We start from the raw sequence: 17,915 nt of genomic DNA, 5'->3' as shown, positions 1-17,915 counted from the left end.
GGCGATTTTAGACAAGTCTTACCTATTGTTCCTAGGGGTACTAGAGCACAGATCACGGATGCCACAATGTTATGGTCTTACATATGGAACAATATAAAAATTATAAAATTGCAACAGAACATGAGAGCTCAAAGTGATATCTGGTTCTCGAAATTCTTGTTACGCATCGGTAATGGTACAGAAGAAAGTTTCGCAAATGACTATGTGCAACTTCCAGATGACATATTGATTGAGTATGAATCTGACCAATCAATTCACATGCTCATTGATCGTGTGTTTCCTGCCCTTGAATCAAAGTGGACTTCACTAGCATATATGCATGAGTGTGCAATTCTTTCAACAAGGAATGAGCAAAAAAGTTTACTATAGCCATGATTTTGTTGATGATGACTCCCATAACAATTATCCGCTTGATTTTCTCAACTCAATAACCCCAAATGGACTTCCTCCTCATGAGCTTAAAATAAAAAAGAATTGCCCTGTTATACTTCTTCGCAACATTGACCCTCATAACGGACTGTGTAATGGTACTCGGTTGGTTGTCAAAGGGTTTGACAACAACGCAATTGATTGTGAGATAGTAAATGGGCAACATGATGGTAACATGATTTTTATACCTCGGATACCAATGTCTCCATCGGAAGATATTACGCTTCCCTTCAAATTCAAACGAAAGCAGTTTCCAATCAGATTAAGCTTTGCCATGACAATTAACAAGGCACAGGGTCAGACCATCCCGAATGTTGGTATATACCTCCCTGATCCAGTATTCTCACATAGTCAGTTATATGTGGCGCTCTCTAGAGGAGTCTCTAGAAAGACAACATGGTTGCTTGCTAAACCTAATAAGGATGCTGATCCTATTGGTAGAAGAATAAAAAAAATATTCAGAGATGTTTTGCAAAGTTGAAGAAGGTTAGCTCAATACTACTTTTAATAATCTGGTTTATTTGATTATGGTCTTATATTACGTTTTATTTTTTACTAAACGAGCAAACCTACTCTATTATTTTCAGGATGACATTTAAACGGCTATCGATGAGCTGAGTTCTCCACAGCTTCGATTTTATGGTCTATTTGTGTGTCCGTGCTGATATTAATATAACTGCTCTGCACATGATGCAATACTATTGTAATAATATAGACCAGATGCCGTACAGTCCAACACTCTAACAGTCTGCAGGCACCTAATCCGCTGGCCTAACGCAATGATTTTGTTGTTCCAGGTCATGTTGTAAAATCAAAATAATTTTGCCTGTGGATTGTTCATCTCCAATCAACCTGAGGGACACGTGCGTTTTTTTTTCAACATTGTTTTTCAAACACGTGCGTGTCGCACGTGTACCTTACTAGTTCATCTGAAAAATAAATATACCAATTCCAAAATTGTGTATATCCACTGATAGGTTCAGCGAAAATTTTACCCAATGTAATTATTTTTCAACACCATATTCATCCGAAAGAAATTTTCTCTTTTCAGATATCTTAGCCAACCAACATCTCTGTATCAATGAAGACTAGCCTATATGTGTCATGTTGCATTTACTGCTGATCATGTTTGAAATTTTGAGCTGCATCGTTTTGGTTTATAATAAGTTTTAAAATTTATGATGCATCTGTTGGGTTTGTGACATCCTGATCCAACGCAAAATTCAGGGCGGTGAATATTGTGGAGCATGACATGCTAAGGTCTGGAAGCTCTGCTTATTTCCAGTGCAGGTCCTATGTTCGGTTCGCAGTGTGCTAGTCAATTTGACTTGTAATTGATAAGGAAAAAAAAGAGTAAAATGCACCAAAGGTCCATCAACTTGTAGGAGGGTGTCACTTAGGTCCATCAATTTCAAAAATTGTATTTCTAGGTCTATAAACTTGTAATTTATGTCACTTAGGTCCACGAACTCTGAAAGTTCATTCCTAGGTCCATAAACGTGTAATTTGTGTCACCTAGCCTTCATGCACTGATATTGCCCCAATATGAATCTACACGGTTCCCACACATTGCTGGAGTTTCGTTAGAATGGTGAAATTTGAGCCCCAATTTCAAATCAAGAGGGGAGAGGGGGGATGAAAGACTTATTTTGTAGGTTATTGACATATACTGGGATTCAAAGGGGGCTTCCGGACCACCATTGGTGAGTTCTGGAGCTTATATCCATATATAACCCCATAATATGGGTGGAGAGTATGGAGTGATTGCTCTGGAAAGATGGAGGAGGTTATAGCGGGACTCAACAACATGTGTACCGTGATAGGGGATATTATATCCTCCGTGGCGTGAGTGGCCGGATATGGTGGTGCAAGTTGTTGTGGCGAAAAATCTTGTGACGATTTTAGACTTGGGTCAACCCAGAGTGGTTCTCGGTGAGAGGTTGAAAGATATTCATGGAAAGCTATATCAGGGCGACCTTTAAGGGTCTGCAACCACACGATTGCTCATGGATGAAGTTCGTGAACCTAAAAATGCACTTTCGGAGTTTATCGACCTAAATGACACAAATTACAAGTTTATGGACCTAAAAATGCACTTTCATAGTTTATGGACCTAAGTGTCATGAATTATAAGTTGATGGATCTAAAAATGCTTTTGGAGTTCGTGGACCTAAATAGCACACTCTTACAAGTTGGTGGACCTCTAGTGCATTTTACTCCGAAAAATTAATCAGTAAATAACAAGAAACATATCGGCTGAGATTCTGAATAGTAGTTCCATAAACGTGAGCATTGGCCAAACCGTCCTCCTATACTTAGACGGAGTCATAGGCTATAGAGCCGTCATGGATGACAGCTAGAATCAAATGCAAACCTAATAATTGTAAAGAAACACATCTAGCTTGTTAAACCCAACTTACCATCACCATTAATCGGATCGAACTTAACTGAGATAGTACTAACAGCCAGGGCAACAAATTGAGTAAAACCTGCCAATGAATTTAGTTACAAAAATGTTTACTTATGACTTGCATCTACGATCGGTTAAGACAGTCGATTGATAACTCAAGTTACGGTAGATCAAACCAAAACAATAAAATCCAACTTAATAACACTATTCAAAGATCGGTGCGATTGGTTAAGACAGCCGATTGATAACTCCAGTTACGGTAGATCAAACCAAACCCATAAATCCAACTTAATAACACTATTCAAAGATCGGACCTAACCAAGATAGTCTGAGATAACTCAAGTTATGGTAGATCAAACCAAACCAATAAAATCCAACTTAATAACACTATTTAAAGATCGGACCTAACCAAGACAGTCTGAGATAGTGAAACTAAATTAAATGAACTAGCCAATAAGATCAACTATAACAAGGTATATGATTTGGTTGATTTCGAACAAGGTGAAGATCACATGTTCTATCAGCTATCAGAATTCTGCGTGAAAAAGAGTTAATCAAGAGGCTATAGATCCATGATCAACGCGAGATAAATTGTGAAATATAATAAAAACTCGTATGAGATCGGACCCAACCGAGATTGAACTCAAGTAAAATAAAAAAGAGACTGAAGCAATGCCAGCCTTGTTCAAAATAAAACAGATTGGATAAATTGGTAGATTATCTAAAGAAAACTACAACGAAGCACTAGTAATTAAAGCTTAGATAATCTGGTAAGATGATGCTTACGAGCAAACCGGAGATCGCAGCGATACAACCCTTTATACTGAAAAAGTCTCCAAAACTACTCTACTCCTACTCCTACTCCTAAGGTTTTTGACATGAATCCGAAAAAAGTGTATTGGTTGATTGGATATCCTTTACAAATCCTGAAGTCTACTATTTATACCTTGAAACCAGAACTCCTAATAATCCACCACGCCACAACAAACTTGTTTCGAAAAAATAACTAAATCTGCCATATTTACAAAGACTTTTTGAAACTGAATCGGGCTCCTAGATCTCCTAATGACGTCACTTCCTAGTCCGATTCACACTCATCCACCACAGCTCCTTTCACGGGGCCCTTGACCTTGCTTGCATCACCCTCGACCCAGTCTTGACCGAACAGACCATTTGATTTTTCCGGGACTCTTCATCAGCCCCAACCTTCTTACCAAAATTATCCTTAAAAAATTTTGGCGTCAACACATCCCACCTAGGTGGTGAGATGAATTGTGTTGTTTCAACTGTGATTTTGCTATGTGACAATTGTGATTTCATGATGCTGCAACCATGATATAGGGATTTTCTAAAAATTAATATGAGATGTTGCAATTGTGGTTTTTTCATGTTGCAGTTGTAATTTTCTTAAGTTGCAACTGTGTTTTTGGAATTTTTTTAACAATAGGAGATGAGTTTTATATGTTAGTTTGAGATTTGAGATTTTTGAATTCATATGAGATGTTGCTGGTGTGGTTTTGTAATGTTGCAACTAGAATTTTCTGATGTTCCAGCTATTATTTGAGAATGTTTATGCCAATATACGATGTTGCAAGAGGGTAATAAGTTTATTCCATCCATGGAATCTCCTCGTGCAATACAAATTACCGTGTTTAGTCTGTGAATCGCAAGTAAATAAGGAACGAGTTTCTCTCAAGCAAACAAATAAACAGTGAAAATAAATCCTCATGATGCTGCATGCAACAAAGTCAATGTTACAGTGGGAATTCATACCGTCCAGGCGCTACCAGCTCCATAAAAAACCTATTATCCCCCATAAAGACGAGCTGATGTATGAACGTCCGAAGTTGCATAGAATTGGGACTCTGTGTTTTGGGGGGGGAGGGGAGCACTATGTAACCCTAGTTGGGAGGGAGACGATGAGCAGATGTAATCAGTTTCCACTTCTTAGGCCATGAAAACATGGGCCAACATTTCACGCTGTAGAAAGGCTTGGGATCTCACTTTCCAATTCATGGTCGAGACAAACAAGCTGCCTAGGAAATTGATTCCAATTCAACCCATTTTCGGGCCTTAGGTTAATTTCGTTGTTTGCAAAGTACTCCTTCCAAATTGTAGGTCCGTTTCGACAAATCTAGATATATAGATTTTACTATGTATTTAGATATAGCATATATCTAGATGCTGCATATGACCCAAGTGAGTTTGAGAATGTTTTCAGCGGGCGTGCCTCATACTCACCATGTACACTCACTTGAACGATGCAATTTATATATTTTGTGTGCAGTCAAGGTACATGTTCGTAAACCGTTCCAGTGAGGATTTCAGATCATCAACTTTCACCATCCAATTCACAGGAAAATTTAAGTTTTGCACTCTCTAAACAAAGGATCCACTTTGCTGCCAAAACCAGAGAGGAGAAACACAGAATCTGAGTGTCTCGGTAAAAAAAACGAAAACATGTGATAAACTATTAAGCAAAGGTTAACTATCCATCTACACAGATTTTCTTTAATCCTATGTCGACAAGATTTTGTGTTTTTTCATACACTTCATTGGTGCAAAAAAGGTAAAACTTCAGCAGTATGTCCCACTACTAGACAAAGTCTTAATCGTTCAATCAATGGCACCCCGATCTTCAATCTTTCCTAATATATCTACAGCCAAAACTCCACCAGAGTCTAGAGAGGAGACAGATATCATGTTTAGTACATGTTATACTTTCAGCTAGAGCTGTTCGTTGACCGTGGAGCACATTCTCTAGCTTCTTCCAGGCAAACTTGGTCAGGCGGTGGTGGATTACCCATATCCCTAGTCTTGTGAAGTAGAAAGGTCCCTGCGACAATGGTCACAAATCCGCAAAGCTGCGTCGCAATCTGTGTTGCGGCCTGCGAGGCCCAGTCCTGGAATGGAAACCATGATGAACGTATATCAGTTTTTTTTCTAGGATTAGCATTTCCAAGGGAATACTGGATAATCTGCCATTTTGGATAAAACCTAGCAATGTAAGCCAAAAAAATACTACTTAATTGTCTAATTATTCAAAAAAGAGATTGTTGGATTCTTCTCCTTCCAATACCAATAAAATTGCAAATTCAGAATTCACCCTTTGTTTGCATGTTTTGTGATTGCAGAAAATGGAAGTTTTGAGTTGAGATATATTATTGGTTCATGTTCATAATTTGCAAGATAAAAGAGAAAAGCCAGCATCTTATTTCATGTATATTCCAAGCTACCCTTAAGACGCAAATTATTATATTCAGAGAAATAAACCATCTCATCAAACTAGTTATCCTGTATCAGTCAATAGTTTTACTATGACATCCAATTCCCTCTCGGCAAGTAGAAATAAAATATCATGCATTGACCAAAATACCATGCAAAAGTTATGCGCAAGTGGACAATGAGATCACCTTGTACATGATCATGTTAGCAACAATTGTAAGAATGGTGAACATCACGTAGTATACAGGTGAAACCACAGCCGTGTTGAATGAGTCCAAAGCCTACAAAGTAACAAGAGGGTGAAAAGACACAATAAAGACTATGCAAAAGAGTTTAAACATAGGTTTGTTTATTTATTTTATTTCGTCTTGGTTATTAACTTGAAATTGTGATTTCTTACATCTTAAAAAATGAATTGTGTGCTATTTACGTCCTTGAGAAAAAAGTGCTATTTATGGTTGGATGACAAACTAGCTAGGGTACAGGAAATTTTACAAAATTTCCTTGTGTGCAAAGAAAACCTCTTGTAGTGCTTTCATCTAAACCATTGTGATGCTTAAAAATATATGTTTGTTTGAACATGCGCCTGTTCAGAATAAAAACTGAGGCCTAGATCAGAAAAATGCAAACATAAGATGTTACAGGGTGATTGTTTGCTCAGCACAATGAAATCGAATTAGACAAGTAAAGCAAGTTGAAATGATGCATATACCTATCAATGTCTCAAGGCATGACAACATACTCCCTTTGTCCCAGTATATAGCTAACTTTAGGCTTTTCCCAAGTAAAACCTTTTAAACTTTGACTATATATGGTAAAAAAAAATTAAAAGATTGACAGTATAAAAATGATATTAGTTTATTCGCAACGAAACCAACTATCTAACATGTAACATTTTGTATCTGAAAGAATTTTTTTTAAAGACATTATTGGTCAAAGATGAAAACATTTGACTTTGACCAAGTCTAAAAGTTGTTATATTTTGGGACAGAGGTAGTATAGAAACAAAGTATGCAAACTCATGCCTAGCTCACATGACATTATTAAAGAAAACTATGCAAGGCATGACAGATAATATTTGAGAGTGCAACAATTCCAGAAAACCAATTTTCAAGAATGTATCCGTACACCAGAACACTTATATACCTTGTTTAAGTAATTCAACTGCACCAAACAGCAAATAGTGACAACTACTATGAAGAACCATGTCTGAATGTAGATGAATTGATTTGAACCACTAAATGATAGCTTTAAAGCAATGGCAACTGCTTTTACACTGATAACCTGTCCCAATCATAGAGTTCTGTTAATAAAAGATCAAGGATCGATTTTATTTATTAATCTGAAGGTTATGCACTTCTCATGTACCGTAAGAGATCCCATCAATGAACAGATTGCTATATAAACAAGCATCAATCTGTGTCCTGAGCGTTCAACTACCCGGAATATCAAAAAAAGAACGCAGGCCACCGCCACGCATGAATAAACAATGAAACCTGTAAGTCAGAAATGATGTACACGCGTCAATATGTAGTGTCCAGTAAAACAGAACAAGTGCAGACAAGAAGAAAGGAAAGGGACTCCATAGTGACAGGAGTAGGTGATCAGTAAGCTACCTGGCTGCGTTGCAAGATGCCATATTTCCTTCATTGAATCGATCTTTCTCTCCTTTGGGGCATGCAAAACTATACCAATCGAACCGACTACACATAGTATGCAACCAACAACACCAAACATGTGCAAATTCTCTTTCAGAACGAAGTGTGCGAGCACTGCACTGCATGAGCAGAACATTAAACAGGAACACAACGGTAGGAGTAAAAAATTCATGAAGATGGCCAGGCTTCTACCTAAATATGATGCTTAGAGCTCCAAGAGGAGTAACAAGTACCGCAGGGGCAAATGCATATGCTGCAAAGTTGGCTACCTCACCCAGAATCACTGCAAGGTAAAGAACAAAATTATTAGGGAGAGTGCAGCTCCGTTCCATCATTATAGAACGTTGCTAGACATGTATATATATATATATATATATATATATATATATATATATATATATATATATATATCAGAAATATTGTTTTATATTTCACTGGTTGTATGGCACTAGTGCCCTATTCTTCAAATTGAACAGAAATATAAAGGCAAATTGACGGCATGCAGTAGATTTTAAGTGATTCTTGATCAGATGATATAAGCACTGCCTTTATTGCTCCAGTTACTGCCAATGCAAGTAGGTAGACTCTTAACAAACATTTTGAGTTTTTCCATCAGTCATGAAAGTACAAGTGCAGTGACAGGATTCCAACAAACAAGGTAAGTTGAAACCAATGTTCAGCCTTTTTAGAACTAAGGCATGAGAGATTCCCAAGAAGATATCAAGTTACACATTATATGCATGCTCCGCTGATCATCCAAGCAGCAGACTTCCTAATCCCTAACTATACAGCACGGTATACTATTACTAATGCGTGTCTTGTACTTGCATAGTTACAGTACCAAACATTGTAGAGTGCATAGACATTCTCCTACAATTAGAAGAAAAAAAAAGATGCAGTACACTTGGATCCTCTGGCACTTAGGTTGAAGCCACATAACACTAGCAGCATGGAGTATTTCCGGTGCTATTCTATTAGATATAGGTGTTAAAACACACACCTAGAATCACTGTTACAATATTATAAAGTAAATGTAAGTGAGCAGGTGGCACAACTCAAGAAGCTATGAAGCCAGCCAGCTCAAAAAGCAGATCAATCATATACAGAGTGACACCAAAACATAAAAAAACAAGTAGAACTGCAATGAGCTACAAATAGCAGTACAAGTTTACTACAAGCAGCAACATATAGAAATATGACCATAACTGTTAAATCCCTGCAAAGGAAAAGCATGATCATAATTGACACTTACTAGTTATCATTCCCAGCCACCATAACGGTTCATATAGATATGAGAAACCTCCAGACGCTGCAGTTCATTAGTGTAAGAAGGGAAATCAGAAGCATCAAAGGGATATACATAAAAAGGCAAAAACATAAATACGGAGCACATCACTAAGTATTTTTTTTTAATGGTCACCGGGGGGGGGGGGGGGGAGCATCCCCACCTGAATTGTATTCAAAAGTGTGGCAAACCACAGATCAAAGGCCTCATTTTTAAGGAAAATGAGACAAAACCCATGCCCGGTTAATTTAGGGAAACCGGGCTAAAACCTCAACAACCACCTAGCTAAACTAGGTCTAAACCAACACCCAGCCCAAGCACAAGGGCACATCACTAAGTATTAAGAGTTAAGAGTCATATTGATATGATGCTAAGCCTGAACAACAGTATGCACTACCAAGGGTTCCTGATTAAATAGCTGTAAGAAGAGGCCAACCTGCTCGCACCCCTTTATCCCCCGCTTTCTTCAACCCAACTTTCTTGATCACAAAGCTTGAACCAATGAATGCACTAGATGACATGGCCAAAGTCAAGCCTCTCACATTGTCTAAAGACGCCACCATGTCTGGTGGAAATTTTCTGTCAAGAGCCAAAAAAACCAATTCCTACAATCCAAAGGATAAAAATAAATCAGAACATAAAAGAGAATAGAAACCATAAAGATAATAAATAATAACAACCACTACTCATTGTGCCTTATAAATTGCATAAGACGGGAAAAATGATATGTGATTATGACAAGCATTCATCTGAAGATGCCACAAATGAAATGACCAACCTTTGATCCCCTGCAGTTTCGATTTTTTTGGTCCAAATCCACTACAGAGAGCAACTGACCAGAATCACAATGAACTCTTTGAATGACACTTTTACTTCACGTCCTTGCTAAAGACAATCCCAAACAGATTGAAAACTTCGGACCTACCCAACTCATAGTCTGCATGCAGGAAGAAAGAAATCTCTTAGAGCAATAGCGTACACTTGCATAAAGAAAACTGATCGTGGATATGACAACAAAAGGCGACAAATACAGCCAAGGATTATTTAGCTGCTGATACTACATAACCAAAAGTGAAGGAAAGAGAAAACTTCACAAAAAATGACTTTTCTGTTAAGATCAAGTAGGATAGTAACCAGGATAAAACTGAACGGTAAGAGACCAAGGAAACAGTATTTGTTCACGTTTTGTAGTTGTTGTTTTTGTCGAAAAGCACATGAATTGAGCTTGTATCCTACTTAAGAAAATAAAATGAAGATCGAGAGGCGCTACTTGAGTAGGAGAAGACAAAACCTAAATTCTAATGCTTCAGCACCTAACTTACCGCACAGCTCAAACTTAACTTTCTACGAGTTTCAGGTAAGAGAATTGATTTATTTGCAACTAGATGTGTGGTGCAAGTAAGATAGGTCTGGGTCATCAAAGAATTCAGGATACCCATGAACACGCATAAAGGCATCATTCATCGTCGAGAAAGGAGGCTAAATCTGATACCAAAAGGAGCATAAAGAAGATAAAAGTGTCCAAGAAACATGATAATTCCAATCTAACAAAGCAAATCCTCTGGGCTGTTTTAGAGAACATAAATAGGGAATAAAATTCAAAATTGTTTCATAGAGCATAACTGAAGAGGTGAGTAGAAAAATCGTAGCAAAAAAAGTCTACTACCCAATCCAAAATCGAGACAACCAAGTTGAAGAAGAATGATTCGATTCCCCCCGTTCCCCACAAGATGAACAGAGAGACATGTAGATAAGTAAGGTACCCGATTCACAACCCTGCAGGAAGCATTAATCTTTCCAGCACATTTTGGGTTTTGACACGTGAGAGCAAAGGAAACTTTTGAACAGGCACATAAAGGTGATAAAAGCCTGGTATATACGCCAGGAAGCAGGAACCTATAGACTAGGAATGGGGAGAGGAGAAAAAGGCAAGTACGTATGGAACAGTGACCAGGAACGATAAATAGCAATAACTATCTACTAGAACAGTTTTTTACCTGGACAGGCACAAAATCATCCAAGGAGAACAAGAAAAAGGTATGAAGTAACAATTCAGTTGTTGGGAGTTGGGACCGGGGGGCAAGGAACGGAACCAGAACGCGATCTCGGAGCGAGAACCGCCCCCCGGACGTGGCTCGCCGAACAAACCCCGTGAGGCACGGGCGCAAACCGCGTGGAGCCAAACCGACGCGGCGAGAGAGGCACAATCCCGCGGCCCCAGAAAATCGAGGGGATTTTTCAGGAATCCACCCCCCCCCCCCCCCAAAAAAAAACAGGAGGAAAAAAAAAAGGGAGCTCCGCATGTTCGTGGGGACGCCGCCTAACCCGACGGGAGAGGAAGGGGAAAAGCGCCAGCGCCGGGACGCAATGGCGTGCCCGGCCGATCGGCGCGAGGCAGGCAGGCAGGCGATCGCATCCGAGCGAGAGAGAAGGGAGAAGGAAAAGGCGCCGGTTACCTTGCCTCCGTTGGGCGACCGGGCGGGGCGGGAGGCCCGCGGCCTCCGCTGGCGGCGGCGGCGGCGGTGCTGGGCGACGCCGGCGGCGAAGAGGCGGGCGGGCGGGGGCGAGCGCGGGTGTGGGGGCGCCGCGGAGAACGTGACGGGCACCAGGAGGAGAGGGGAGGGAGGAGGGCGGGGAGATTCGTGGGGAGGCAGGCAACGGCGTTTCGTTTTCTCTCGCTCTGTGATCTTTTGAGGGGGGAGGGGGGTAACGGCTTTTGCGTAGTGGGTACACGTGGCGCGCCGGCACGGGTCGGGGGCGGGGGGAGTGGGGTCCGACTTGGCACGGGCCAGACGTGGGCTGGCCGACGCTGTCGATGACGTGGCTTCCAGCCAATGGACCCGAGTGAGTTCGTGGGCTTGCTCCCGTGCGATTGCGACCTGGTTGGATGGGCCAAGTAAAATCCTTCTTGAGACGATGAGCCTCGATAGCCTATTTGAGCCCAACAAAAAAGGATTTTACCATTCATGGGTCTGGCCCGAGCTTAGCGACGACGCTTGTAAGTTTTTTTTTTTGCCAAAGAGTTTGTAGCCTAGTTGTTTCTAATTATGTTTACCAAGTCTGAGTTAATGATTACCGATTTTTCTATGTTTCCAATTGTGGTTTGACCAATAAGATTTTAACACGCGAACATGTGCCTCTACCATAATTTGATTGGAAGGAGATACAGCGAACAACCAGATTCATCAACAACAACAACAACATAGCCTTTTTTCCCAAGCAAGTTGGGGTAGCCTAGAGATGAAACCCGAAAGAAATAAGTTCAAGGTTCAGGCACATTGATAGCTAGTCTCCAAGCGCTCCTATCCAAAGCTATTTCTTTAGAGATGTTCCAATCCTTAAGGTCTCTCTTAACCGACTCATCCCACGTCAGTTTAGGTCTACCTCTACCCCTCTTTACATTATCGACTAGCTCAAGGATCCCATTACGCACCGGCGCCTCAGGAGGCCTTCGTTGGACATGTCCAAACCATCTCAGCCGATGCCGAGTAAGTTTCTCCTCAATTGGTGCCACCCCGACCCTATCCCGAATAACTTCGTTCCGGACTCTATCCCTCCTTGTGTGCCCGCAAAACCACCGCAACATCCGCATCTCTGCTACACTCAGTTGCTGCACATGTCGTCCTTTTGTAGGCCAACATTCAGCACCGTATAATATCGCCGGACGAATTGCTGTCCTATAGAATTTGCCTTTTAGCTTTTGTGGCACCCTCTTGTCACAAAGGATGCCAGAAGCTTGCCGCCATTTCAACCAGCCAGCTGAAATTCTATGCCTAACATCTTCATCAATGTCTCCATCCTTTTGTAACACCGATCCTAAATACCGAAACGTATCCTTTTGGACCACCACTTGCCCATCTAGACTAACGTCTCCCCCCTCATGCCTAGTCGCGCTGAAATCGCACATCATGTACTCGGTCTTGGTCCTACTAAGTCTGAACCCTTTCGACTCTAACGTGCGTCTCCACAGCTCTAGCTTCCTATTAACCCCTGCCCTACTCTCGTCAACTAGCACCACATCATCAGCAAAGAGCATACACCAAGGGATCTCACCTTGTATATCCCTTGTGATCTCATCCATCACTAAAGCAAATAAATAAGGGCTCAATGCTGACCCCTGGTGTAGGCCTATGTTAATAGGAAAGTCAGTGGTGTTGCCATCACATGTCCGGACAAACGTCGTCGCATCTTTGTACATATCCTTAATGAGGGTAATGTACTTGGTTGGGACTTTGTGCTTCTCCAAAGCCCACCACATGACATTTCTCGGTACTTTGTCATATGCCTTCTCAAGGTCAATGAAGACCATGTGCAAGTCCTTCTTCTGCTCCCTATATTTCTCCATCAATTGTCGTATTAAGAAAATCGCCTCCATGGTTGACCTTCCAGGCATGAACCCAAATTGGTTTTGGGTCACACTTGTCCCTCTTCTTAGGCGATGCTCGATGACCCTCTCTCAAAGCTTCATCGTATGGCTCATCAGCTTAATCCCACGGTAGTTAGTACAACTTTGAACATCGCCCTTGTTTTTGAAGATAGGTACTAATATACTTCTCCTCCATTCTTCCGGCATCTTGTTTGACCGAAAAATGAGATTAAAAAGCTTAGTTAACCAAACTATTGCTCTATCTCCTAGGCATCTCCACACCTCAATGGGAATACCATCAGGACCCAACGTTTTACCTCTCTTCATCCTCTTCAAAGCCTCCCCGATCTCTACCTCCTGAATTCTCCTCACAAAACGTCTGTTGGTATCGTCAAAAGAGTCATCTAACTCAAGGGTAGGGCTCTCACTCTCCCCATTAAACAACTTGTCGAAGTACTCTCTCCATCTATCCATGATCTCATCATCCTTCACTAGCAGTCGATCTGTCTCATCCTTAATGCATTTGATTTGGTTGATGTCCCTTGTCATCCGCTCGCGGATCCTAGCCATCCTATAAATGTCCTTTTCCCCTTCTTTCGTGCCTAGCCGCTGATACAGGTCATCATACGCCTTACCTTTTGCTACACTCACAGCTCGCTTTGCAACTCTCTTCGCTAATTTATAGCCCTCGATGTTGGCTGCACTCTTGTCAAGATGAAGACGCTTGAAACACTCCTTCTTCTCCTTAATAGCCCTTTGCACCTCGTCGTTCCACCACCAGGTGTCTTTCCCCTCCTGTTTGCCTCCCTTACTCACGCCAAACACCTCTGAGGCCACCTTTCGAACACATGTTGCCATCTTTAGCCACATGACATCTGCGTCTTCTCCTTCTTCCCAAGGCCCCTCACCTAGCATCCTTTCCTTAAACGCTTGTGCCGCTTCCCCTCTAAGCTTCCACCACTTTGTTCTCGCAATCTTGGTACATTTGTCCCGGTGGACTCGTACCCGAAGACGAAAGTCCGCCACCACAAGCTTGTGTTGAGGGACAACACACTCCCCAGGTATCACCTTACAATCTAAGCAATCACGTCTATCCTCCCTCCTAGTAAGGATAAAGTCGATCTGGCTCGAGTGTTGTCCACTACGAAACGTCACAAGATGGGATTCCCTCTTCTTAAACACGGTATTCGCTATCAACAAGTCGTAGGCTAACGCGAAGTTCAACACATCCTCCCCCTCTTGACTCCTGCTACCATACCCAAAACCCCCGTGCACTCGCTCGAACCCTACATTAGTCGCACCCACATGACCGTTGAGATCTCCTCCTATGAAGAGTTTCTCGCTGGTAGGCACAGTACTAACCATGCTATCTAGATCTTCCCAGAACTGCATCTTGGTGCTCTCACTAAGGCCTACCTGAGGGGCATATGCACTGATCACATTCAAAACTGAATCTCCAACTACCAACCGGATTAGGATAATCCGGTCGCCTTGCCTTCTAACCTCTACGACTCCATCCTTAAGGCTCCTATCAATCAAGATGGCTACACCATTCCTACCCGGAGTTGCTCCCGTGTACAAAAGCTTGAAGCCAGTATCCTCAACCTCCTTCGTCTTCTGGCCCTTCCATTTAGTCTCTTGAACGCATAGAATATTTACACGCCTCCTAATTGCTACATCAACTAGCTCTCGCAACTTACCCGTTAGGGACCCTACGTTCCAGCTACCTATACGAAACCTAGTTGGCTCGGCTAGCTTCCTTACCCTTCGCACCCGTCGAGGGAAGTGCGAAGACCCTTGCTCATTTTTCACTACACCCGGGCGTAGATGTAGCGCGCCATTCAGGTGACGACCCGACCCTTGCTCACTTATCATCGTACCCAGGTCATGATACGACGCGCCCTTGGGGGGATGGCGACCCGGCCCTTGCCCATTTATCACCACACCCGGGTTCCGATGTAGCGCGTCGCTAAGAGGGTCGCCCCAACGAGTTTCTTGTAGGTTTCATATCCATTAGAGTTGCATTTTTTATGCTGGTTTGCCAAAACCTAACGCAACCCTCCTCCTTTACCCGGGTTTGGGACCGGCTATGTTGAGACGACTCAGGAGAGAGAGTCTTCCAGTCAGCATAGGCGGAGTTAACAACCAGATTCATATCGGACAAAAATAAAAAGAAAAGATTAAAAAGCGATGGCAAAATCAGTCAAAACGAGAGGACTTACCCCTTATTTAGATGCATAAAGTTTTCGTTGTAAAGCTCTGTAGCATTTTCATTTGTATTTGGTAATTATTGTCCCACTATGGGTTAACTAGGCTCAAAAGATTCGTCTCGTAAATTATAGACAAACTGTGTAATTAGTTATTTTGTTTACCTATATTTAATACTTTATGCATGTGTTCAAAGATTCGATGTAATGGGGAATCTTGTAAAGTTTTGGAATTTTAAGTGCATCTAAACAAGGGGTTAGACGTGAAGTGCCTCAAAACCTGTTCCTTTTTCGTTTAATTTTGCTGTTTCACATCAAACCGATTTGCTACAAACACTAGTGGACTAGCGGAGTACTCTAGCTACTCAGTACCTACATACAGTTTAGTTTTGGGTTTTTGCAACATGCTCTCTGCAACATATTGTAATTACAAAACAACAATTCGCGGAAGCATTACATTAGCATAAAATTAATTCAACCAAATAGAGAACCAACGATCTTTCATGTGTACGTCACACAGTTTATTCGTTCATGTGCAATATGCACAAACCTACCTTACGGCATGCTTGCTCCTTGCATTACCGAAGATTTCTCTTCTCTCTTCCTTCGAACCTTTCTCTTTCTCTTGATGATGTGAGAACTAGTCTACTCTCATATGTGTCTAACCCTTCTGTATCCAAAAAAAATATAATGGTACGATCATGCATATATAGACTCCTTCCATTTATACATCTAAGTAAGGTGCTCCAACTGTCATTACTCCAACACTCCATGCATGGCCTATTACTTTAACCATTACATTAGTGCATGGCTCTTAGTGCATAGTGCTCATAGTAATGCTTTAAGCATCACCATGTCCGCGCAACATGCACATGCAAGTAATGTAACTGATTTATTCATGCATGTAACATGCTAACACATAATGGCTGTAGAAATAAGCACTTAAATGCACTAACAAATAGCTTTTGGATCTGTTCATAATGCACACATAAATTTGACATTAAGGAACATGCGAGGGTATTTCAACCCATAATTCTTATTCCTTTAGTCTATCAACCATCACACTTAGATAAGAAAATAATAGGAATTATTTTCAGTAATTACATATGCCACATTTTGGTTAATATAACTTAACATTCTCCCACTTGGGCCACAAGATAAGATTGAAAATTTGACAAACTATAAGGTGCGCATTTTTGTATCCAATATATCAAGTCATCCTTAATTTGAAAATGATCGACAAAATCATGATGGTCACAAGTCAATGACAAGATTCCTTCCCTGTATTACAATTTGAACCAATCCTCAATAAAAATTATGTGGAAAAATTGTTATCGCACCAAACATCAATAATAGTATACATCCTTACATGGTAAACATGCAGAACAAACTTTTAATGGATTCACAAAATCATTACGAGCAACATATGTTCATGTGTAAACACATTACGCTAATAAGGCTTTACAAATAATGCCCATACTTTCTACATGGCCAATGAAAGTCTTAGGCAGCACTCACTTTATTAGCAGATCCGCAATCATCATATTAGTACCAATGTACTTTTCTTTTATACTTCTTCCTTAGCCGACAGGTACTTCAAATTGATATGTTTTGCTCCCTTTGAATACCTGTCATTTTCAGAGAAGAAGATATCGACGGTATTGTCACAATATATCTTCAATGATAATTTGTAGATCTGTCATGAAATTCCACAACCACAATGATTGAATAGTAGCCTCAATACATGCTACAAATTCAGCCTCCATAGCGGAAGCAGAAATGACATATTGTTTTCCACTCTTCGATGAAATTGCCCCTCCAGCCAATAGGAACACATAGCCGAATGTGGATTTTCTTGAGTCTGCACATCCAACATAGTCTAAATCCTTGTAGCCAATCGCCTCCTAATGGCTTGACTTCTTTCATGTTTATCTTTCATTTCACGTCATATATCTTTTATATATTTTCTCTCATGCTGATATAGGTTTTGAACTTGTGCTTGTTTGGTATCTTGCTATGTTGGGTGTCACCTCTGCTAGCGGGCGTTCGCAAACATTCTTCACCTATGCATTTTTCATGTTGTCTCATTCACCATCACATCCTAAATCCCTAGCCTACCCTAGACAAAAAAATGGTGCTCACTTGAATCTTCTTAATTTTTAAAGGTAAAAAACCTGAAGATATAAAATACAAATTTTGGCTGCAAAAACACTCACCGCTATAGTTTTGGTGCCAATTTTTTGAAGTGAAAATATTTGATAGTAAATCACAATCAGACACCTAGCTATTCCGCATCACATATTCACATACCATCATATCACGGCTCCAGATCCAC

At 40.9% G+C, this 17,915-nt stretch overlaps 1 protein-coding gene across 3 annotated transcripts; it reads right to left on the bottom strand.

Annotated features, from left to right (window-relative positions):
* Positions 1-5,275: 5,275 nt before the first annotated feature.
* Positions 5,276-11,673, bottom strand: LOC120655780 (probable magnesium transporter NIPA2). Of its 3 annotated transcripts, none has more exons than XM_039933746.1 (10): positions 11,464-11,673; positions 9,786-9,944; positions 9,444-9,612; positions 8,975-9,031; positions 7,915-8,005; positions 7,681-7,841; positions 7,433-7,560; positions 7,211-7,348; positions 6,253-6,345; positions 5,276-5,742 (listed from the first exon to the last, which is right to left on the bottom strand). In XM_039933746.1, exons 3-10 carry the CDS (start codon positions 9,568-9,570, stop codon positions 5,563-5,565), a joined length of 975 nt encoding a protein of 324 aa, XP_039789680.1. In that variant the 5' UTR covers positions 9,571-9,612; positions 9,786-9,944; positions 11,464-11,673; the 3' UTR covers positions 5,276-5,562. The 3 variants fall into 3 exon arrangements, with proteins under 3 accessions (XP_039789680.1, XP_039789681.1, XP_039789682.1); XM_039933747.1 differs by lacking the exon at positions 11,464-11,673 and adding an exon at positions 11,005-11,158; XM_039933748.1 differs by lacking the exon at positions 11,464-11,673 and adding an exon at positions 10,771-10,792.
* Positions 11,674-17,915: the final 6,242 nt, after the last annotated feature.

This window comes from Panicum virgatum, chromosome 1N (assembly GCF_016808335.1).
Source record: "Panicum virgatum strain AP13 chromosome 1N, P.virgatum_v5, whole genome shotgun sequence".
NCBI classification, from domain to species: domain Eukaryota; kingdom Viridiplantae; phylum Streptophyta; class Magnoliopsida; order Poales; family Poaceae; genus Panicum; species Panicum virgatum.
Note: the sequence above shows the minus strand (reverse complement) of the source record. Positions and strands in the feature narration are given on the sequence as shown.